The sequence below is a fragment of the Dreissena polymorpha genome, chromosome 6 (genome assembly GCF_020536995.1).
Source record: "Dreissena polymorpha isolate Duluth1 chromosome 6, UMN_Dpol_1.0, whole genome shotgun sequence".
Lineage (NCBI taxonomy): Eukaryota > Metazoa > Mollusca > Bivalvia > Myida > Dreissenidae > Dreissena > Dreissena polymorpha.
In genome coordinates this window covers 91739051-91765118 of record NC_068360.1, presented here as the reverse complement: position 1 = coordinate 91765118, position 26068 = coordinate 91739051, and the positions used below count along the sequence as shown (strand labels likewise).

The window sequence follows — 26068 nt, the reverse complement described above, 5'->3', positions numbered from 1 at the left end:
AAAAAACTACACTAGAAAAAATAATTGATATGAATGCAAAATAAACAATTTTGACTTCAAAATCTGATAAATGAAAATTCATTACACATATTTTCTGTGATATTAACCACTTCACACTTCTGTACGATACTGAAAACTATATTGCACATCTGAACAGATATGGCAACTACATGACACATCTGAACAACAATGTCAACTACATGACACATCTGAACAGCATTATCAACTACATGACATATCTGAACAACACTTCAAGTATATGACATATCTGAACAGCAATGTCAACTACATGACACATCTGAACAACACTTCAAGTATATGACAATTCTGAAGAGCAATGTCAACTACATGACCATCTAAACAGAACTGTCCACTATATGGCACCTCTGAACAGTAATGTCAACTACATGACACATATTAAAATCAGTATCAACTACATGACACATCTGAACAAAACTGTCAACTACATGACACATCTGAACAACACTGTCAACTACATGACACATCTGAACAAAACTGTCAACTACATGACACATCTGAACAACACTGTCAACATGACACATATGAATAGAGTGTCAAATACATTACACATCTGAATAGCCGTGTAATCTACATGAAACATCTTTACAGAACTGTCAACTACATGACACATCTGGAATACGCTGTCAACTACATGACAAATCTGAACAACGCTGTAAACTAGATGACACATCTGACTTGCACTGTCAACAATATACCACACCTTAACAGCACTGTCAACTACATGGCACATCTGAACAACACTGTCAACTACGTGATAAATCTGAACAGCAGTGTCAACTACATGAAACATATGAACAGCAATTTCAATTACATGACCGATGTGAACAGCACTGTCAACTACATGACACATCTTAACGACACTGTCAGCTACACGACACATATGAACAGCAATGTCATCTACGAGACACATCTGAACAGCAGTGTTAACTTGATGAAACATCTGAGCAGCACTGTCAAATACGTGACATTTATGAACAGCACTATTAACTAGATGACACATCTGAACATCACTGTCAACTTCATGATAAATCTGAACATCACTGTCAACTACTTTATCCATCTGAGCAGCTGTGTCAACTACATGAAACATATGAACAGCAATTTCAATAACATGACCGATGTGAACAGCACTGTCAACTACATGTAATTTATGAACAGCACTGTCAACTTGATGACATATGTGAACAGCACTGTATATTACATGACCAATCTGAACAGCACAGTCAGTCAACTGCATGCCAAATCTGAACAGCAATGTTAACTACATGACACATCTTGACAGCACTGTCAACTAAATGATAAATCTGATCAGCACTGTCAACTACTTGATCCATCTGAGCAGCAATGTCAACTTCATGAAACATATGAACAGAAATTCCTCATACATAACCGATGTAAACAGCACTGTCACCTACATGGCACATCTGAACAACACTGTCAACTACATGACACATATGAACAGCAATGTCAACTAAAATACACATCTGAACAAAAATGTCAACAACATGCCCCGTCTGAACAGGGGTGTCAACTACATAACACATCTGAACAGGGGTGTCAACTGCATAACACATCTGAACAGCAATGTCAACTACATTACACATCAAAACAGCAGTGTCAATTACATAACACATCTGAACAGGGGTGTCAACTACATAACACATCTGAAGAGCATTGTCAAATACACATTTGAAAAGCAGAATCAACTATATGACACGTCTGAACAGCGCTGTCAACTACATGACACATTTAAATAGCAGTTTTAACTGCATAACTCATTGGAACAGCACAGAAAATTACATGACACATCTGAAGGACACTGTCAACTATATGATACATCTGAACAGCGCTGTCTACATGACATATATGAACAGCAGTGTAAACTACATGACACATCTGAACAGCACTGTAAACCATATGTCTCATGTGAACAGCACTATCAACTTCATGACTTATATGAACAGCGCTGTCAACTACATGACACATCTGAACAGCATTGTCAACTACATATCATATATGAACAGCTTTGTAAACTACATGACACATCTGAACATTACTGTAAACTCCATTCTACATGGATAGCTCTGTCAACTAGTATACACATCTGAACAGCAATGTCAACCGTATGACCATATGTGTAAGTTAGTTCCTAGAATAAAAAAATATAACTAAATCATTGTTTCTGGTTCAGCCACAGAAAGGAATTTACTTATTAATATATGTAGTTATGTAGTATGTGTCGGAACAAATATTTTGATATAAAAATACATGAACGTGATTTGTTGAGTTTTTATTTGGTGTTGTTTGTTACATGTGGAATTATTTCTATATTTCGAAATGAATTTCGGTGAAATTTATGAATACTCCTCCGATTATGCGCTTAGACAATTTCTTTAAAAGTAGCATTTAACAAGAAACTGATCAAATAACTGTTTGACAGATCATCATGCCGGAATAACAAACTTCTTAAGAAGTAGCAGCCTACAGTTCAAGTTAAAAAAGCGTGTAATTGGCAAGATCAATTCTCTAATGTTTCAGTCGGTTTATGAATTCAATTATGAAGCAATGCATAACTATCACATACTTGAAAAAAAACTTATATTCTAAGAACGCATTGATTTGCCCATATAACCAAAAAGCACACTGTTATCCTACATTTGCCACTACCATACCGAACGATATAAACTGTTGCCAAATCATATCACCGAGACGGAGACTTCCCGATAATCCTAAACCATAAAATTATAAAGAGGTTTTTCACATGAAAACGTATTCAAATGTTATAAATGAAGTAAATATGTAACACAATAATAATATTTTTCTCGTTCTACAAAACGTTTATCACGTTAACGACACTGTACTGTACGTTACCAGAGTGTGAAATTTGCTACGATATTGTATAGCCCTTAATTATGGGGGATTTAATTCGGATCATGGCCTTTTAGTATAGCCCAACTTCATTTCCAATGTAAGTGTCTGTGGGTTTTAATCTCTGAAACAGTTCTTCATTTTTTATCTGACCTTAGTTAGTGGTAAAGACTATCCGATAGATGAAAGACTATCAAATAAGTGAGTACTGAGCCATTTTTAGATACGTTCGTAAAAGTTAATCGTTACGAAGGGATACGATTAAGGATGGAAAGCGATTTCAACACATCACATATAGTTGTGTTAATCTCCGGGTAATGCTTTGTTCACGCACTTCGTGCATCGAACAACGGACTTTGTAACCAAAACCGCGATAGAGAAAACCTCAATTGAAACACGCCTGGATGAAATTTACTCCAAATAAAATGTGCTCACTTAAAATGACAACTCCTTAATAAAAAATATAATCAAGGAAAAACTGGAAGAAATAAAGGAAAAATTCCTTGGAAGTGTATTGAAAAAGCTTGAAATAATGGAAGGCAGCATTTTCGAGCACAAAAATGAGATAGATGCTTTAAAAAAACAAATAAAAGATCAGAGGAGCGAAATAGATTCCATTAAAGAAAAACAATGCGAAGCTGAGTTTAGCCATGTTTCAAGTCTAAACAATCTGGAACAATACGGAAGAAGAAACAGCATCCGGATTTTTGGCCTCTCGAATGATACGGACCAACAATCATCAATAGACGTAGCCGAACAATCGGTGAACATGTTGAGTCAAAAGCTTGGACTTAGATTGGGAATTACAGACGTGGCCCATCGTTTTGGGAAATATGTACCAAATAAAAGCCGGACAGTCATAATCAAATTCGTCAGGCGGCAAACAAAAGTCGAGGTTATGCAACGTTTCAAGCTTTTAAAGGGTACCGGCATTTACTTAAATGAGGACCTACCAAAGACAAATTCAGAATTCTTAGCATCACTGCGTCTGAAGGAACCTGAGATAGAAGAGAGGGCCAGGTCCCGCGACGAAAAACTGTTTGTACGCTACCGAAGACATGAGCGCATCGAGCTAGTGTCATCCGACAAATACAGGCTCTGGCAGGCAAAGCCATGGCCAAACAAAAACCAGGTGACATCCGGAACAACCTACGCCCGCAAAGTTCCAGATGGGGCAACTCGAGACCGGCTAACAGAACATAAACATCAGAACAGTGACAATAACTCTGGTCCCGGATATGGCTCCTTTGTTTACCATTCATAATGTTGAATTGCAACTATTTCCTAACCTGTTGTTTGGTAACTGTAAAATGTAAAACACACATACACACACGAACGCACGCAATCAGGCACGCACCCACCGACACATCGTAACCTACATCCCATAAAACACGCGAGCATACACATGCGCGACACGCATTCACACACACAAACGCGTGCTCACACATTCACATACAAACACACACGCGCGCGCGCACGTGCGCACGTAAACGCACACACATTAAACTGATGGATACGCATAATTGTGCACAACCGGCAAGCTGTAAAACACTCTTATCCACATTCTGAACAACCACCGAACATCATACAAACGCGTTCAAGTGTGTTTATTATACAATACAGCATAAAATATCTATAAAAGTAACATTCGATACCGAATATAAGTATATATATATCGGTATTGTGTAACCTTTTACATAGTTACTTCATTTTTAGAGGTACTTCCCCTAGATAAAATGTTGCCATGAAATAAACTTTTTACCATATCATATCAAATAGATAAAATTGCAAAGAAAACGTAAACTTAACTAAAAGGGAGTATAGTTTTAAATAGATAAGGGTATTTTTATGTCTGTGTATTACCGGTATACCGATTTGATAAATTTTGCGACGTGGAGAATATTAATATTTAGCATTAAAGGGGCCGTCCAACAGATAAAGCGTCGTATCGACGCGATTCGAAATTTTGAGAAACAACGAGGATTGCTTATATAGCTAAACAATACATCCGCTCTGGATATGAGCACGAATGGTCGAGTGGTCTAGGCGGGAGGCTTTTTACTCCAGGAATCCAGGGGTCAGTGGTCCGAACCCTGTTGAGGGTTACTTTTTTTCCTTTTTTTAAAAGTTGTATTCTTGTTTTGTTTTTTTACTGGAGATTTTTAGTTCAAATGTTTAAATTTATCAATATAAAGCATTTAAAGCATTTACTGACAAGCTTCAATACATGCCAAAATCTGTTGGACGGCCCCTTTAAATGAACATAATAAAATGTATATTTGAGTTAAATCTGAATATCCACAAGGTCGTTTTAAATTCGACTTAAAAGAATGATACAACTCTACATGTATGTTATCATGACTTTGCTGTTTACTATGTCCGTTTACTGATTGGATTATTTACTTTGTCAAACTTTTCCCGAGGAATGTTGAGGGTATAATACCGTCGAGTTAAAGCCAGAATTGGTTTCTTCGACGTACCCATCCAGATCCAGAAGGGATAATAACTGGTATTGTGTCGTGTTGTCTTGTTTGTCTTACATGTAAAAACACCAAAACATGTTTTAAATGTAAGAGATACATTTGCTAAATACAATATACTGTCCTTTTTCTTATCGTTAGTGTTTTGTAATCTATTTATCTTTGTTTTTTTACTAAAGTGTAATTTTGTAAAATACAATATACTGTCCTTTTGCTAATCTATACCGTTTTGTAATCTAATTATCTTGGTCTTTACTTCATTATCCTGTTTTACTGATTTTTTTTGATTACCTAAATACTGATTTTAATGGACAAAATCTGTGTTGTTGAAATAAATTAATTTAAATAAGTAATACTTAAGCTTATACACACTTTCAAACAGCATTTTAACATTTAAACAAATGTCGTTTTCGTTTATGTTTATGTTTAGATATTAATAAATGCCAATTATCACTATATAGAGTACGCATTGGTCCTTACCAACTGCCTGTTGAACTTTCTTTTGAGTAAAATAAATCAGGGCTCATATTTATATTTTGAAGCGGTAATATGGGCACCTTGCAGATACTACATGCAACAAATATTGTTGTAGCTTTAAAAAATCCATAATATCTATTGATGATACCTGTATATAATTTCAGATCATTCTCTTTCAGTCATGGGGCCAGTCAACCATTGTACTGATTACACCCAGTACAATTGTAACTACATGTGTTTATTAACGTTTTTGTTGTTGTTTTATATGTGTTTTTTATGTCAATATACATTTTCAGTAACATCACTGTGCTTAATATTTATTACAATTTAAGACATGAGATATGGATTTTTGAATGTTTAAACTTATTTCCACAAACTGACTTGTAATCTTAATATTGTTTCTTTAAACTGTAGAGGTTTAAATGGGAAATGAAAGAGGCTTAAGGTATTTACTTACTTAAAAGAGTTTGACGCTAATATATATTGTCTGCAGTACACACATTTTAACCCTGATATGTACAAAACCATTTATTCTGAATGGGGATCCGAATGCTTTTTGAGCTATGGTTCTGCTAATTCTAGGGGAACATGTATTTTTATATCCAATTGCACAGATTATAAAATACATAACTCTCTTGCTGATTCCAGTGGTACTTTTTTGCAATTGATATTTCTATTAGTGAATACCGCTTTACGTTGCTATCTATATATGGGCCGAATACTGACTGCCCCTCTTTTTTACTGACATCTTTGAAAGTATTGAAAGACTTGGAAATGATTCTTTTATTATATGTGGTGATTTTAACCTTGTTATCGATCCTAAAGTAGATTATTATAATTACAAAAATATGAATAACCCTAAGGCTCGCAATAAAGTCTTAGATTTAATAAATTGCTACATCTTGTAGATCCCTTGCGACATTATAATCAGTCAAAAAAAAAGATTTACCTAGTCTTCAATCTGAACACTCAATAATAACTCTAAACATAACCTTAAGCAATTTTTCACATAAATCAGGTCTTTGGAAACACAATAATTCTCTACTGTCAGACATTGTTTATGTTCAAGAAATAAACAACAAAATTTATGAAATTAAAATTCAGTACGCACTTCCCATTTACAATTATCAAAATATTAATGAAGTTCCTGACATCGAGTTACAGTTTACTATAAGCGATAAACTTTTTCTAGAAACTCTGCTGATGGAACTTAGAGCCAAATCTATATCATATGGGTCTTATATAAATAAAGGAACAAAATTTATAGAAAGCAAAATATTAGCTAGAATTAAAGAATTGAAAGAAAACTTTTCAAGTGAGAATATCGAAGAAGTAGAAAATTTGAACTCTGAAAGAAAAAATATTCAGAGCACACAGTTTAAAGGATGTACAATCAGATCCAAATTTCAGTGGACTTTACAAGGTGAAAAGCCATCTAAATATTTTGCTGCCTAGAAAAAGATAATGCAATAACAAAAAACAATATATAAACTAAAAAGTGAAGATGATAGTGAAATAACCAAAATTGTATACTAAATACAATAGCATGTTATTATCAGTCTCTATATAAGCAAAAGAATGAACGTAAAATTGAAGACTATAATAACTATGTAAAGGGATTTAATTGTCCAAAATTAAATCAGACAGAGTCCAGTTCAATTGAAGGTATCATAACTTTAGATGAAGCTTCAACAATTTTAAAAAATATGTCAAATAATAAAAGCCCTGGAAGTTCTGGCTTCAATGCAGATTTTTATAAAATGTTCTGGAACAAAATGGTACCTTTGTTGTAAGAGCCTTAAACGAAGCTTTCGAATGTTGAAATTTATCTATAACACAAATTCAAGGTATAATAACATGTATTCCACAGGGTGATAAATCTAGGCTTTTTATACAAAATTTGCGCCCTATAATTCTTTTAAATACTGTTTTCAAAATTGCATCTGGAGTAATATCTAATAGATTTAAATTATTTATGGACAAGTTAATTCATAATGACCAGACTGGTTTCATTAAAGGGGAAAACACAAGGTTAATTTATGACATCATGCACTATACTGAAGTAAACGAGATCCCAGATTTTCTTCTTCTAATAGACTTTTAAAAGGCGTTCGATTCATTGTCGTGGTCTTTTGTACAAAATACACTTTCTTTCTTCAATTTCGGTCCTGACATAAAGCGTTGGTTTCAAATTGTACATAAATATTCTAAGTTGGCTGTTTCCCAGTGTGGCTACTTGTCGTACGTTTTCCCTATTGAAAGGGGCTGCAGGCAAGGAAATCCCCTCTCATGTTATATTTTATCCTCTGCGCTAAAGTTCTGTCACATATATTTAGAGAAAACAAAAATATAAAAGGTATAACAATACATGGAATTGAACATAAATTATCCTAGTTTGCTGATGATACTATTTTATTAGATGGTACCGAACAATCATTAAATGAAACACTCACTGTTATACATGACTTTTCAAATATTTCAGGTCTTAATGTTAATTTTGATAAAACTAATGTTGTAAGGATTGGCAAGCAGAAATATAGTTCTTATACCATAAAAACAAAATGGAAATTAAATGGATGCAAAACAGCTTTAAACTGCTTGAAATAAATTTACATGTTGAACTGTCAAAAATATTTCAAATAAATTACACTGAGAAAATTGTTAAAATGGAAAATATCCTGAAAAATTGGAAAAGAAGAATTTTAACACCAATTGGAAAGATTGATATTGTGAAAACACTTATTGTGTCAGTATTCAATCACTTGTTCATATCACTGCCTAGCCCACCCAATATCATGTTAAATTCAATAAAATCTTCTATTCCGACTTTTATTTGGGATGGGCAGGGTAAAATAAAGTTTTCAGCAATTGTAAAGGAGTATAGTGAAGGAGGTTTAAAAATGATAAATTTGGATGCATTTATTCTTTCTTATTTAAGCTTACCTGGTTGCAAAAAAAATCAATCCTTAAGAGGAAATTGGATATATATATCACAACTGTACTTGGATACTTATAAACTTTTTAATTGCATTTATCATTATGCTTTAAATATATCTAACAGAATGTTAAACCCTTTTTAGGTAGATGATGTTTTAAAAAGCTTCTCACTTTATTGTAGTAAATTAGATGTAAAAGCAGAAGAATTGTTGTATTATCCACTTGTTTATAATCCAAATCTATTGATATGAAATTAAAGTTTTTTCTCTAAGTCATGGTTTGACATTGGAATTCACTGTATAGGTGATATATTCAAAAACGGAACTTTTATTTCTGTTGATAATTTGAGTGAAACATACAATTTGAAAATCAATTACATAAATTACATAGGGGCGATAAGAGCAATAGAAAAAAATTGTTAAAAAATATTGTTTACCCTGTCCCACCCAACACATGATTAAACCTTTTTTGCCCCCATTATTACAACTAATATTAAAACCGGAATCCGGTGCTTAAAGACTATACAATATTGTAAATACAAACAATGAACAACCTTCAGTTAAAGCAAAATGGGGTATAAAACTCAATACCATAATTAATGAAAATGAATGGAATTGTATTTTTGAACTACCCTTTTTAATAACAATTGATGTAAAGGTTCAGTGATTCCAATACAGAATTATTCATAGGATACTTGGAACAAATAGTATATTGCACAAAATGAAAATAACTGATGATCCATTATGTTCTTTTTGCAAACAAAGTGAGGAAACTTTAGAACATTTATTCTGGAAATGTCATATATCTAATGCATTAATTAATGAGATATTACCAGAGCAACTGTTTCCTTTCATGAATAAGAAAACTTTTCTCCTTCGGTATTTAACAAAGGCAGCTAGAGCCCTAAATAATGTTATTTTGTTTATTAAACTATACTTATACAAGTGTAAAATGAGTAAATTAATTCCAAACATTACTGGAGCCAAAAAAAAATACATTAAGTATCAATATGATAATTTAAGAAATATATCAATTTCAAAAAATAATTTAGAATCCTTTTACAGTGAATGGGAATTGTTTATTACCATTGTAGAACAAACTTAGTATTTAAATTTAATGTTTGTTATTGTTGTCTTTTTTACAACTTTGTATAAATACTATGTTTTAACTCAAAGAACCAAATGGTAATCTTATAGGTATAACGACCAATGTTTCATAATCATAAATCACAATTACATGTTCCTATTTTTGACTATCTATTCCTTTTATCTTTTGAATTTGCAAATTCTATTTGCTTATTACATTTAATACATATTTGTATACATTCTGGAAAATGATGTTTTTTTAAAGGTACCTATTATTGCTTTTCTTTGCATCTTTTCATATGTTTATGCATACCCTATCTGCCTATTACAATTTATAACTGCTTAAGTTATGTATACATACTGGAAAATGTCTTTTTGTTTTTTACTTTTGTTCCTATAAATACTTTTTTAGTGTTTTTCCATCACAAAATTACTGTCATATATTTAGAGCCTCTCCTCAGTTTGCTCTAATTTTGTAAATTTTAAATGTCTTTTGTCTTTTCCTTGTCATAATTGGATATATAATCTTGTAATCTTGTTATCAGCCTAGTATTATTTACACTCTTAAGAGCATACTATTTTAGAGGAAATGCATATGTTTTGTAAAATCGAATATATAATCTCCAACAAAAAATACTGCCTGTGATCTTGTTATGCGCATAGTATTATTAACTCTCGTAAGAGCATAATACTTGGAGGAAATGCATATGCTTTGTAAAATTGGATAGATAATGTCCAACAAAGAAATACTGCCTGTGATCTTATTATCAACATAGTATTATTTACAGTCTTAAGATCATAGTATTTAGAGGAAATGCATATGTTTTTGTATGATATTTCAATTTATGTATAATGTTGAAGTATGCTTTTTCTTGTAATGTAAATATACACTAGAGATTTTTTCACTGTATTATGATAACAACATTGTATGTCACCATCTATATTTATATTGATAACTTATGACTTTAGATGTGTTGCATATGTTTTTCTGTATGTACTTGATACCGGACATGAAATAAAATGTGTTGATTTTTTTTTTTGCTATACGTCAGCATTTGGTCAGACTATGGCTCTGAATTGTTTTCCCAAATAGATCCTGGTCACATAACTTTTTGCAATCTTATTCATTAGCATAATGGTAGTTTCTATGTCTGACAGTGAATTTATTCTATGGTAACTATTTTTCGAAACAACATAATTATATCAGTTGTGTTAGCTCTTGTTCACAACATTATGACCTAAACGCTTGAAAATTAATGATGTAATTTTGAAACTTATTATCATCATATAGTTGATACCGGTAAATGATAATAAAACATTTCGTGTTTAATATTAAATAAAGTTCACATCTCATACCTGGAACACACTTCGTCATTTCCGTCCATTCGCCCTTTGTACATTGGCTGACTATTTTTGCTGGGTCAAGGGGACTGTAGCGATCATCGCAAGTCAAATTGTTCGTGGCACTCTCGAAAATAGAGTTTCCTAGCACCGTCCCGTGAGGTCTCTTGTTCTCAAACTGAGGGCATACTACAAAATAAGGGTTTCAAACGATATAATATGTATATAATTAACTTAGTTCACTTAAAATATTACAAGTTGATAAAAAAAAATCCGTTTGTACATAGCTACGAGGCTTTTAAAAAATTGTTTAGCCTTATGAAAACACATTCATCACTTATATTCTCATGCATTAATAACACCACTCTGCACGTTAATGAAGTATAGTTATCGGCTATGTTAAGTGACACAATATATTTTTCATTTTCATTAACATATTGTTTTACAATGTTTGTTCATAGCAACAACATGTGGTTCAAACATCCTCTGACTGATGAAATCGCCATATTGAATATACTTAGTCTAACACAGTTTACCATTCCTATTTTATCGGTATTTCTCTTCCTCTTACTGACTGTGTTTAAAATTTTAAATAAACATACATATTTTAACTTGAGTCGTTGCAGTGTCCTTAAATTACCTAAGTGTCAAAATTTTCTCCTTTAACTTGTCTAACGTTACGTTTTAACTATAACAAACCTTAGCTCTTTTCGTGTAAAACGCGAACGACTGCAGCGAAACAAATACAATTTTGATATTTTCTATTAGCATCATATTTATTTTGGATATGTTTATCGCAATTTTATTTAGATAACTGATTAGGGAGAGAGAGAGCGAAAGAGAGGAGAGAGCGCGAAGGAGAGAAGAGAGAGAGAGCAGAGAGACGAGAGAGCGAGAGAGAGCGAGAGCGAGCGAGGCGAGAGAGAGAGAGAGAGAGGAAGAGAGAGAGAGAGGAGAGAGAGAGAGGAAGAGAGAGAAAGAGACGAGAAGAGGAGAGAAGAGAAGGAGGAAGAGAAGAGAAGAGCAGGCCGCGAGAAAGGGGAGAGAGCGAGCGAGAGGAGCGAGAGAGGAGAGAGCAAAGAGAAAGGAGAGAGAGAGAGCAGAGAGAGAGAGAGCGCGAGGGCAGAGAGAGGAGCGAGAGAGAGAGGGAGCGAGCGAGAGCAAGAGCGCGAGAGGGAGGGAGGAAGAGAGCAGAGAGAGGCAGGGAGGAGCGCGAGAAGAGAAAGAAGAGCGAGAGAGCGAGAGGAGAGAGAGGGAGGAGGGAAGAGAGAGAGACGGGAGGAGCGAAGGGAGAGGGAGAGGGAGAGAGAGAGGAGAGAAAGAGAGAGAAAAGGGAGAGACGAGAGAGAGAGAGAGGAGAGAGAGAGAAGAGGAGAGAGAGAGCGAGCGAGAGAGGAAAGAGAGAGAGAGAAAGAGAGAAAGAGAGAGAGAGAAGAGAGACAGAGAGAGCGAGAGCGAGAGAGAGAGAGAAGAGGAGGAGAGAAGAGAGAGAGCAAGGAGGAGAAGAGGAGAGAAGAGAGAAGAAAGAGAGAGAGAAAGAGAGAAGAGAGAGAGAGAGAGGAGGAGAGGAGCGAAGAGAGAGAGAGAAGAGAGGAGAAGATAAGAGAGAGAGAGAGCGAGAAACTCCAGTCAGAAGAGAGATCTTCCTCTAAGAGAGAGAGCTTCGAGAATCTCTCTCATTAGCTCTAGCGAGAAAGCAGCAGCTCAGAGCTCCTCTCTATCATGCTCCTCCGCGACCGAGCGAGATCTTGTGGCACCTCGGCGGAACGGCGATTGGCCCATAGAGGCCAGGAAGAAGAAAGTAGAAAGGACGGAAGGAGAGAGGAAAGAGAGAAGCTCCCTCGTCCCGAGCCAAGGGAGAGACAGACCCCTAAGAAAGACCGGCCTCGCGTTCTCCATCCACCTTCTCGGCTCCCTGTACTAAGGCCGTGCTCTCCTCTTTTCTCTCGAACTTCCCAGGAGTGGGATAGATGGGGCAGGCAGAGAGGGAGAGGAAAAAAGAGAGGTGGAGGGAGGGGGAGCGGGAGAGGAAGCTAAAAGTAAAATAGAGAAGGAGCGGAGAACTAGCAGGAGAGAGGAGAGAGAGAGAGGAGAGAAGGAAGGGAGAGAGAGAGGAGAGCGCGAGCAGGAGGAGACGAGAGAGGAGAAGAGAGACGGAGGGCGAGGGAGAGAGAGCGGACGAGAGAGAGAGAAAAGAGAGCGTAGAGAGCGAGTAAGGGAGAGAGAAGAGAGACAGGAGAGAGAGGAGATAGGGGAAAGAGAAGGAGAGAGAGAGAGAGAGAGGAACGACGAGACAGAGAGAGAAGAGCGCACGGAGAGGGCGAGAGAGAGGGAGAGAGGAGAGAGAAAGAGAGAGAAGAGAGCGAGCAGAGCGAGAGCAGAGAAAACGAGAGAGCGAAGAGAGAGAGAGAGCGAACGATAGAGAGATCAGGAGGAAGCCTCGCAGAGCATTGAGATCTACGTATCTGCTCTCTACTTTGTTCTATTTATCTCTGATATCATCGCTCTCTCTCTCTCTCTCTCTCTCTCTCTCTCTCTCGCTCTCTCTCTCTCTCTTCACTCTCTTTCTCTTTTTGGTACTAGTTTCGTTTGCAATGTACAGGATATACCTTTTTCGTGAACAATAGATCCGGGCTAGACTCGCAAATGTAGTAAATACGGTAAAATGGACGGACCTAACGTATAAATCACTTCAACTGAACGGATAATATAAACAATAAAGTATTTTTTTAACTTTATTTCAATACTTTGAAATAAATATGTACGAATTTAATCGATTGCCATCGTCTTGAACTGTATATATGTATATACACTTTGCAAATACATACTTGTATTTACAAAACACGCAATTATACATACGATTTTACTAAACACAATTGCCATTTACACCGGATAGTAATTTATTAAACTAAGCGCAATCGAAAGCATTCAGGTATAAATACATCAATTGCTCAATGGCTTAATGTTAACTGACCTTGAACACAAGTGGTCACGTTCGTCCAGCGCCCGTTCTGACATTGACTGGTCACATTGTTTAGATCGAGCGGTAGGTAACCATGGTTACATTCCAGCCTGCGTCTATGACCTTCCATGTGCATGTTTCCGAGGATCACTCCGTTGGTCTTTGCCGCCTTATCGAATGGTGGACACACTGAGACAAGTATGGCGTATTTAAATTCAGAACCAAAAGAAGGAAATGAGAATAACTTATGTACATTTGAAATGCAACGCCTCAACACATCATATGATGTATTTATTTTAAACTGTCGAGTGTTCTTGTAAACGGTTATGGCGTAACTTAAATGTACGAATAAACTGTTACCAAATTAGTGTTATTAAAACAGTTAGTGCACCGTTGTGTGTATGTTGTTTGATTGGATGTTATTTAGTACAGATTTCTGTAAAGTTCATTTTTGATCATTCTTATGACTGATTATCTGAATAAATTTATGATTTCATTGATCAGCTGAAACTGTTTTTTATAACAAAATACGAAAACAATCAAAATCTTCTATAAATTACTTGTTTCACAACAAGCCTCGCTCTGTGATAAGAGGATTAAATTCATGTGCGTTGTCATCCCAGATAAGCATGTACAATAAAAAAGAAACTCTCAGCTTTTATTGTATTTTTCGTTTAAGGAAAGTTTATTCTTAGCAAACATCTAGTTGAGGCGTAAAGTTTCGTCCCCTGTGCGGACTGCACAGGCTAATCTGGGACGACACTTTACGCACATGTTTAAAACCCCCTTTTCACAGAGCGTGACTCATATATACCATCTGTAAGGCAAGTTTCTGAGGTGAAGTCACATGTTTGCAGCAGCGATTTTGGATTATATGGACACATCTTGTCGCACTTTTCTCCGTCCTTTATTTAAAAAGAACAACTACTCAATCTTACATTAAAATACAATCAATATTATTTATAAAAAAAAAACATAAAAAGGTCTGCATTTACGTAACAATTCTACATTTGAAATATTTTATAAACACTTTTAAGACCACATAAACCGTTCACCAGTTTGAAAGTTTGCAAATTCGTAACATAATTTTATTATTACAAACATGCATATCAAACCCCATAAATAACGCTCTACTTAAAGCATTTAATGCAAAAGTCAAAGTTTATAAAGATGTAACTGCAGCTAAGTTTTTCATAAACGACAAAAGAACGTCTTTTTCGAAATATTTTCAGATCGATAATATACTGCCATGCAGACGTGTCATTTTTAAATAATGCCCAAATGTCCATGATTTGTGTTTAGTTAATTAAAAAATGACCAGTGCATTTATTTTGAAAAGTAACTCTTAGTAACGTCATTTAAATATTTAACACAATTTAAAACTTCCTTTGTCGAAATAAAATCTATTAAAGATGTCGTATTTTTAATTGGTGTTTTACATTATCTGTATTTTCAATTTAGTTAAATATGTACACTTTTGTAATATATTGTACGTTGTACGTGGTCTTATGAATGTTTAAAGATGATTACCTGCTTTGAGAAATGAAAATATAACATACTAAAAAGCATCATAAGATGAAAAATATAAATTCATACGCATCTGAGGTTTTACCACTGAACCAACAATAAGTCGTTAATTATTTCTAAAAAACAAAAAAGCGCATTATTCACAAAAAGCAACCAAATGGTTTGTCCACCTTCGCATTCAGTAAAGTCATTGTTTTGGGGGGAGCGATTGCCTTCTGCAATTCGCACCATACTTCACGTAAAATACGAATACCGACGAAAGAAGTCCGTTACTTCATTTAACCACTTTGCATCCAGAATTCTGCATTCTCAATCAAAATAGCCCCGATCGCATAGTATTAGTATAAATGCGCACACACATTATCATGTGATCAATTGAATATAAGTTGACACACACCCTTGGATTGTAACAGTTAGACATCATCAGGTTACAGTGCGCGTTCCATCCATGGCAACGCCTTATCACTGTGGCATTAGCACCCGTGTTACACGCAGTCCTCATGGAAGGTGTATACTACAGCGACGAAATATTGGTTCAATACTGAACTATCTACACTTGTCCGATACAGAGCATGTATGTTTTTTCGTTTTAAGATATCAATTTGAAAATGTTTGTTAGTTAAAAGGGACACATTTAATTTTGTGTATATGAAGATGTATTTGCATGACTTAATAGCGTATTGCAATACAATATCGAAAACATTTTTTTTCAAATAAAGTGAACAGTATTGTATATAATTGCATAATTAAACATCATACATTCATTTATATGACAAATGTTAAATAATGCCTGATTATAGTCAATACTTATGAAAAACCCTCATCAAATGCCAAAACAATCATATTAAATTACCCATTCCATGACTTAAAAGAATGCACATACTTGGACTCAATAAAATACTTTAGAGTTTATAGAAGGGGCGAGAAAAAAGATTCAGATAACTCATTCAGGAATGGAACATAATATAATATTATTCAGTGTAATAAAACGACAGTGAATACAAACTGTGAAACTGTAGAAAATCAAATTGTTGCATAAGAAAAGCCGTAATGGATTATTCGCTAAATGTGACATAGTTGTCCCTCTATGCTCTCATATACACCTCTGCAACGTGCTCGGCAGCCATTAGTAAAATCTTATTCAAATCGAACAAACGCATTCAAAGTATATTTAATTTGAAATTTTTTATATAAATTATTAAACAATGAAATATCAATCTACATTTACGATACATTGACCTAAAACCTGATAATTTATATGCATCGTTTTGAAACTATTGTATTGCCAATGTACCCAAATGTTATCATTACGCTCACTTTGCTAATGTAAACAAATGTTCAAATTGAGTGACTTAAAGAAATTCTTCGACAGGAAACGTGTATTTACATAGAGATGTTTTGATCAAACAAATCAGAGAACTTTATTGTACTAATCTGAACCATTTTCAGTCACAATCTAGAGAAGAAGAATTATCAGGTCTACATGCTGATCTATTTTGACTTTTAACAGAAACCAACTAGTCCGTATGAATAATGTTCAAGAGGATTGAACTACTAAATACTTATCATAATATTTAGACAATACAAAAATAACTGATCAAATGTGTTATATGAGCACATTGTAACAATGCATTTAAAGTTGTGAAATAGTAAATAATGATTTACCCGTATACAACTAGCAAAAGTAAAATAAGAACCCCTTATTGGCTTGATACAACAACATAACTTACTGTGTTCTCTCTGTTAATACACGTTTGTTGTCGAATCAAAGCATTAAGTCATTCAATTTGTATATTTGTTTTGTATTAGCGAATTGAGCGTACTGATTTCATTCGGGTAAATTGCCAAAAAAATAGTTCCAAAAAGATGCATACACATTGCCAGGTTTTACCTCGATGTATCGTAAATTTGACATTTACTTTTCATTGTATGATGCATTAGACCCTAAATTGCCAATCAAATATACTTTGAATGCGTTTGTTCGATTTGAATAAGATTCTTTTCACTTTTGTATTTAATTTCCCCAAAACTTCCCCCTCATGGAAATTACTTGCCATATTTGCATTCAAAATTTATGTTAAATTCCAAGAAATACATTATGCATATAACATTTAAAGTTCTAATAAGCTTTTCGCTAGGTAATAGCATATGCCTTTGAGCAGCAAGAGGTTGTTGAATGATGACGATGAGAATAAAGGGGCTTAGAAATGGCGACGGAATGAACACTTAAAAACAATGGGTGAGTTTTGAATAAATAATAGTTCAAGAGACGCCTTTACAATAATACAATAGCACGGGGATGGTAATATAATATTATATTAAATATTCATGTATTTAGTTTCAGATTGCCTTTTTTCCAGAGTGTTTACGTAAGTTGCTTATCCGCGAGATAACTTTGTCACAGCTAAATAGAGCTCATGGGATGTGAACTTTAAAATAGAGAATGGCAATATAGATTAGAGATCCAGTTTATCTGGCATGCATCGGAAAGAAAGGAGTAAGCCCTATACAGTTACATACTTATACAATAAGCTGCAAACTTTAATTGACAATTTCACTCAATGAGTAAAGAAAACATATGTATCAATAGTCGTTTCATTGGCCGACAATTTCACTCAATTAGTAATGAAAACATATGAATCTATAGTCGTGTCGTTGGTCGATAATTTCTTAAGCAGTCGTTCCGTGTTATATCAGATAGTAATTCATGACTATTTAACATGTATTGTCCTTCTGTTATATATTTTGTGACGGAATCATTTTGAATTACTGTAAATTATCACGACGCTTAAACAATTAAACTAGTGAATGGAAAATTACCCCCTGTTCATCAAATAGCTAGCAATATTTAAAATTTATAAACGGCTATTGATGCAATCAGTTTGTCACATCAATTAGCGATCTGTTTGATGACAGGTGAGTGGGAAGTTCTCCAACACTCGGCCGAGGAAAGGGTTTTGTGACAGGCGGTATTTCCTCTCTGCGATTTTTGTCTAGAATGGCGATTTTAAACAATTTGCGGCGTTCTTTCTACATATAACTATTTTAGAAACACCGTATCATAGATACGTTTATATCATTATGGCAGAATTTTGGATGGGGTGGAACGCCGCAAAATGGCGCCAAAACTCGTTGTTGTGTTTTGCGGTGCAAAGCATATACAAACAGCAAGTATACGCTTCGAAAACATTATGAGATTTTTGCTTATTTTGAACATAAATGGAGCGGTGTACTGATAAATATATCACTTACGATGAGCATTGTTGTGCATTAATGCGGCATTCATTAATTAAAAAAAACAGTATCTTTAAAAGATATCACAAGGATAGTTGCAAAACCACCGAATATCAAATCATTTATTTTCCCGTGTTTGTAATGCCAATATGATCTTCTATGAAATTAAAAAATGTTGAGGTTGGTTTTGAACTTTCATTGACAGAACCTTTAGGCGGAAGAAAATGCATTTTTTTTTTATAAACATTACTTCAATATCAACAGATACTACATTATCATCGCTAATTGTCATTAACCAATAGCGTTGAAAATTTCATCAAATGGTAACATCGTTGGGTAAGCAAACTGAATACGTTTCAATAAAACCTTTTGATAACAAACCTGTTTGGCATTGTTCTAGTATTTTACTGACCAACAAAGAGTATTAGAGATAAAGTTGTTATAACATAGCTCTTACATCGACAGCTGAAGAAGTTATAGAACTTATTGAACGAAACAAGCAATTTAAGAGCATCTTTCTTATTATGGCGTACATGTTTATAAATAAGGCATTCACACATATTGAACAATTAATAAGCAAATGATGAGAGCTAAAGCTAAATAAAAATTAAACATCAGCAGTGTACAGAAATAATTTATGTTGACCTATTGCGGTTATAACCACCGGTTTTGAGATTCGATGCGTAGTTATTAAAGGGGCCTTTTCACGTTTTGTTAAATCGACAAAATTTAAATACAAATGTTTCAGACTCGTAAAGTTTCGTTTTAGTTATGATATTTGTAAGAAAACAGTAATACTCAACATTTACCATGCTCTCAAATATCCATTATATGCATCTTTTGAATAGTTAAAAACCTGAAAATTATAAAGCGTTGAACGCAAAACGATTGAATAATTTGGAAAGTTCTGTTGTTGTCTGTTGTTTTGTGATACTACGGGGATTGCTTATATCTTGTATAGTTTACATCACTCATTGTATGAGCGCGCATGGCCGTGTTGTCTTAGCAATAGACTTTTACTCAGGGGGTTAGTCGTTCGAGCCCAGTTGAGGTTTACCTTTTTTCTTTCTTTAATTCTATTCTTGTCTTTTTTTATTGGAACTTTTTAGATCCAATGTTTACATTTATTAATATAAAGCATTTAATGACACACTTCAATACATGCCAAAATCTGTGAAAAGGTCCCTTAAAATCTCGACGGATGTAGCTCTAGTGGTTTAAACAAGCATCGGAACGACAAACCGTTGGCTTTTACCGCAATAACCAACACCTATCCGGAAAATGTTTATATTTAAATACTTGTATAAACTTAAAAATTAAAATTTATATTTTAATCCTCTGTATAATGTTATAACTACTAAAAACATACACACATGTTCCGGGACGTTCAAACACTAAAGGTATGGAAAATGACACCGGCTTCCTTAATCAACTATGAGTGAATATTCAAAGTGACGTTATATGTATTGTTAAATAAAGTAACCTCTTTATGCTAATAAATGCAGACAAAATGCACAATTAACAAAATGAAAACAATTTTGTAAAATTAAATTTAACAGGTGTTCAACAAATGTGTTTTACTCTAATTCATAATCCATACATTAATTCTTTGTTAAATGTTTGCTAGATCGCGCGATTTAACACGTGCATTTTACTGAACAATTTTGTGGAATCATGAACTACTTTCAAAATATTAGGTTCCGCCCATGGTGTGGACATAATAAGCCACACCTACTTTCATTTTATGTATGTAGAAAACAAGTGGCGGGTCTTGGTATAATACTAAAATACTTGCATCTTCACGAAAACTTTCTCAGTGGAAAACCGATCGCATTTCTGATTTTTCCATATCCCCTTTTCGAAATTATATAAATGTGCCGATCTAAATCTGTTATGTACTTGTTTTGAAAAAGGCCGATGTCAAAACCAACATTTTTCTTAATATATGGTGTATGTTATTTTTTAGAATACAGGATTTATTCAGCGTCTATGTAAACGTGAATTACTGAACTGGCCATGTAAAACAGTCAATGTAAAAACAACAATCGCATACCTTATCTGATCACTGTAAATGTTTTATCAGACACAGGTCAGACGGTTGAATTTAAATAGTAATGTTCATTTTGCTTGTCCATATTAAGCTAGACAGTCAAATCAATTAGCTCAAATTTAAGATTAGTAAACAAATGATTGTTTAAGTCATGGTCACAACCCACTGCGTCAGACAAAACACTCAGACCAAGCGTACAAACTTATGTTGATACAATTAGTTTAATCACACTCACCTCTGTTTTTAGATCCTCCCTGCGTATGTACATCATCGTTTTAGGATTGCCGCCAAAGGCGCTAATGTGTTCCAAAATCTTGAGGTCGAAATGAAGTTCGCAAACCAACGCCATACGGTGATAACCCAACAATTTGCACCATGGTCGTAAAGCGCACTTCTTCACACAATCAGAAAATGATTGTTGAGGAAGGCCTATCATTACTCTCTCTACGATGTCCTCAAGGTACGGTCCATAAGTAGCAGATTCGAAATCACAAGTCTCTGTGGCATCTGTGGAGCATAATAGCAATAAAAAACATCCAATGAAACACAAGGCATGCCGTGCAAGTGATGGCATGATAGCGGTATAAAATGTTTGTTTTTTCAATATGGTCAGCTCCACTCAGCGCTTCCTTTCCGACTGCGATAATAATACCCTAGTGCGCAGTTTGTGATCAATAGGACAATGCTTATTAAATATTTAATTATTCCAGTTACATATATTTCATTTCAATACCACACCGCACGTCATCGCTTACTTTCGAACGATTAAATTACGTTTAAACTTTAAACATCTTATAGAAACCGAAAATTAATTACGACAGTATCCCATTTATTAAGTTTACAAATACAGCATCATAACATTACCTATTTAAGTCATTTTAAAGCTTAATAACAAAGGACAGACTCAGCTACAAATAATAGTTCAGAGCTTGAACAAAAATACGAAAACAAAAACAGTATATCAATTATGATTTTGAAATAACAAACTTGTTTAAAAGAGACTTATGCAAACTGGACCTCTATCCGTCGATCAAAATTTTACTTTAATTTTTTTAATGTTGGTTAGTAAATATGGCGTGTCAAACGTTGCAAAATTCAAATGATATATTTGTTGGATAATTTTCATATATATGTTGGAAAATTTTCATATATCTGTTGGATAATTTTCATATATATGTTAGATAATTTTCATATATATATATATGATGGATAATTTTCATATATATGTTGGATATTTTTCATATATATGTCCTATAATTTGCATCACGGGAAATGAACAGGCGAGGCTGAAAAGCGGAGATGGCTAAATCCCGCTTAAAGTGCCTTAAGTGGAAAGAAAAGGCCTCATCAACATTAATGCTGAAATTTTAAGAAAGATGTATGGGTTCTTTATTTAGATTATTAGTACATTTCTTTTGTATCTATTGGAAAATATTCAAAATAAAACATATGAGACCCTGTCCGTTTATAGATCAAAGCGCTGAATGCACTGAATTTGTACGCTATTGCATAATCTTAAACGCGACTCAGTTTTCAAAATTATGTTAAAGCTTTTTGTATCGCACGTTTTAAATGAACAAAACCCATTCAAATTTATAAAGAGTGTGTCTTAAAGCACGGGTCGAATTGTCGGTGCACTGTTTATCCTAATAGCTATGTTATAGAGATAACTTAGACAAAAAACAACAATATGTCTCTTTTTCTTTCGCAATTGGTTCCTGCAATGGCAACCATCTTTAGAATGTTGGTTTCCTTGCTAGATAATAACTAGCCTAGAATCATGTACATGTTGTGTTATGTGTATTTAATATTTTAATTATTTTCTTTAAATTATTGAGCAACAATTTTGCCGACATGACAAATTACATAACGTAGAAAGATGAGCCCCCTCTGTACGTTACTTATGACGTTATTTTGGTCCGTTATGACTCTTTAAGAAAAAACCTATAAAGTCATGGATAACGACATTTATTTTATTGCTGATCACTTTTTCTCATGCATAGACTCGCATAATCCCAACTGGATCGATTCCCCAATGCATCTGTATCAGCGCAACTCTTATCAATTACTGCATACTTACTTTTTTTCTCGTCGCTGTCCAATGCCAGATTGTCCCGTACATTCCATTTTAAATAGTAAACTCAAGAATTTCATAAACATAAACATTCGCCTTTTTTTTAAGTAGCAAATTAATTTTTGGCATATGTGACAATTAAAAGACGTGATGAAATAATGTCCAATCGAGACGGGGTTTTCCAACTGAACACACGTATGTCGCCTGACTTGCTGTTCAATAAATACACCAACACATTTCACGTGACGTTGTACACGTCTTCATAGTTTTCGCGCGCTTTTTACTGAGACAAAGAAACCGCAAAAATACACGAAGCGCTGTTTATTTGAAGCTACAATTTGTTAATGTGGCGTTCACAATACAATTCAGAAGCGCGTTTCAGATTACAAATTTATTTATGCCAATTTGAGAAATCGACAAAACAATTTAGTGGTATGTAATGAATTCAACTTTAAGTTATTAAAATTCTTTACGTCAAATATATGATTTAATTGTATTTTGCATGTAATGCGCAATTTCCACGAGAAGAGCAAATGTGGAATAAATTTCTTGCTCAGAAAAATTCCAGAGGTCAGGGCGGGATTCGAACCAGGGTCCTCTCGTTCACTACGCCAGCGATCTACCATTACGCCACTGTTCCGACTCATTTATCGAATACATAATTTTACTGCAGGTAATGCAGGCCTACGAGTGCTGTCGCTCATGCAAAGCGTGCACTCTCATTGGCCAATATCGATTGTTTACAACGACGCTCCGCCCAGCGTACCTAAGCTGGCTTGCAAAACTCGCTACATTATTTGTACGCTATCGCGTCCAAATAAAAACCATGTCCTTGGAAAGGGGCACTTCTAGCCACTCAATCATACCGATTTGACGGAATCACAATTAATTAAATCATTATGATAAATGACTTGAAGAAAATTAAATGAACTTGCTCTTTGATAAGGCTAGTGGAACAATGCTACGATTCGGCGCTCTATGCGCAGCAATGTACGTATTGTGCAATATCTATTCTACCATTATTAACGAATTCACTTGTTATATTCAATGTTATTTCGGATTAACTAAATTTCGGACAATATAAAGAACAGTAATTTCGGCCTCGGGACGTAAATAGTTATAATGTATACACCGAGTATTAATTATTGACAATTACCAATATACGTATATCTTTTATTTATTGGATTAATAGTCGGAATTCATTAATTTAAAAAAAAACAATAAAGATGCACAAGAATTCGTATCACCCAAAGGGGTGTACACATACTCCCTAACATCTAAGGACCATGCTTAAGCCCTGTGATGTTAACATAGCCATAAAAACAAACATCTAAACTCAAATTTGAGTTTTATTTGAATAATTATTGCAATTTTAATGGCACAGGGTTGTATTAGGGTCCAAGGTTGAAAATGCTCTGAACAAGTAATAAATATTACTAAGCACAAAATTCATATTGAGTTTTAAGGTATTAATAAGCTTGACGTAATCAAAGAAATATAACAGGCTTTTAATCAAATCCATTTAATAACTAGTAATTTGGTTCCTTTTCAGCTGCAGAGATGATGTCCCGAAAGTGGCCAACTACGTTGAAGTCACCGTACCTCAGTACCTCCCAGATGACTTTAAGACCTTTTTTCTCATGACAAGGGGTACTTTTGAAAGAGTTATGGAGAGAATTTCAACTGATGATCAGCTTCGTAGAAGGATTGCAAAAGGGGATCGTGAACAAGTTCCATTGGATAAGGACTTACTAATGACGCTTTGGTATTTGGGTAATTTAGAGACAGTAAGGTCTATTGCAGACCGTTTTAACGTATCAAAGTCAACTTTCTTATACCATAACCGAAGAATGCTGACAGTTTTATGTGACAGTCCTCTTAAGACAGTAATATGTTGGCCATCAAACAATGACAAGCAGACTGTGATTGATGAATTTCAAAATAAGAAAGGCTTCCCTGGAGTCTTGGGGGGGGGCAATAGATGAGACGCACATAAAACTGTCGGCACCAAGGAAAAGGTCTCCAGACTACTTTAATAGAAAAGGACGCTATTCAATAATCTTGCAAGCTGTTTGTCGAGAAGACAGGCGTTTCACAGATGTGTGTTGAGGGTGGCCTGGAAAGGTGCATGATGCACGCGTTTTCCGTAACTCGCCTTTATATGCTGCACTTCCCGGGTTAACTGGAATGAATCACATAATAGGAGATGAAGCTTATCTGATTTCTAGATACTTGGTGACACCATTTCGCGATAATGGTCACCTTTTAAGGGAACAGGTGAACTTCAACAAAGCCTTTCAGGCACCCGTGTCCTCATAGAAAACAGCTTCGGCATGTTAAATAGTAGATTTTGCAGACTTGTTTATTGATATGGTGGATATAGAGTTCATTGTCAAAACAGTCATTGCAAGTTGCATGTTGCATAATTTATGCATTTAAAATGAAGATGAAATTGACATTCTTTTTGAAAATGACGATAATAACTTTTCATTATTTGTACCTCAAAATAATGTCGAGGGCGTTATGAAAAGAACAATTATAACCAGGAAGTTAACGATAAAATCATTTAATAAGCTTTCGTTTTCTGTTCTACCTGTTGAGACAATTTAGTTTGGTAAACTTTTTATATTAAAAATCATGAAACATACTAATAAAAATTGTCATTGACCATTATTTTTGAAAAATGTTTGGTTTTCACTAATACTGCTCAGTAGTTATTGTCCCCTACCGGTTTCACCGGAGGGGACTTATGGTTTGCGCTCTGTGTGTCCGTTAGTCTGTCACACTTTTCTGGATCCTGCGATAAATTTATAAGTTCTTCATATTTTTTCATGAAACATGAAACATGGACAGATGGCAATATGGAGATTATGCACGTCATTTCATTTTATTCCTATGTCGAGAATTATAGTTGCTATGGCAACAAATAGATTAGAAATACTGCTGAAAATGGTGGATCCTGCACACTTTTCTGGATCCTGCGTAACTTTA

General features: G+C 34.5%; 1 protein-coding gene and 1 pseudogene across 1 annotated transcript; both read left to right on the top strand.

Moving 5' to 3' along the window:
- Positions 1–1033: 1033 nt before the first annotated feature.
- LOC127835901 (uncharacterized) lies at positions 1034–12913 on the top strand. Its single transcript, XM_052362321.1, has 4 exons — positions 1034–1185; positions 1977–2100; positions 3824–4098; positions 12187–12913. The coding sequence occupies exons 1-4, from the start codon at positions 1034–1036 to the stop codon at positions 12911–12913; spliced, it is 1278 nt and encodes a 425-aa protein (XP_052218281.1).
- A 9969-nt stretch (positions 12914–22882) lies between these two features.
- LOC127835900 (uncharacterized) lies at positions 22883–25396 on the top strand (annotated as a pseudogene).
- Positions 25397–26068: the final 672 nt, after the last annotated feature.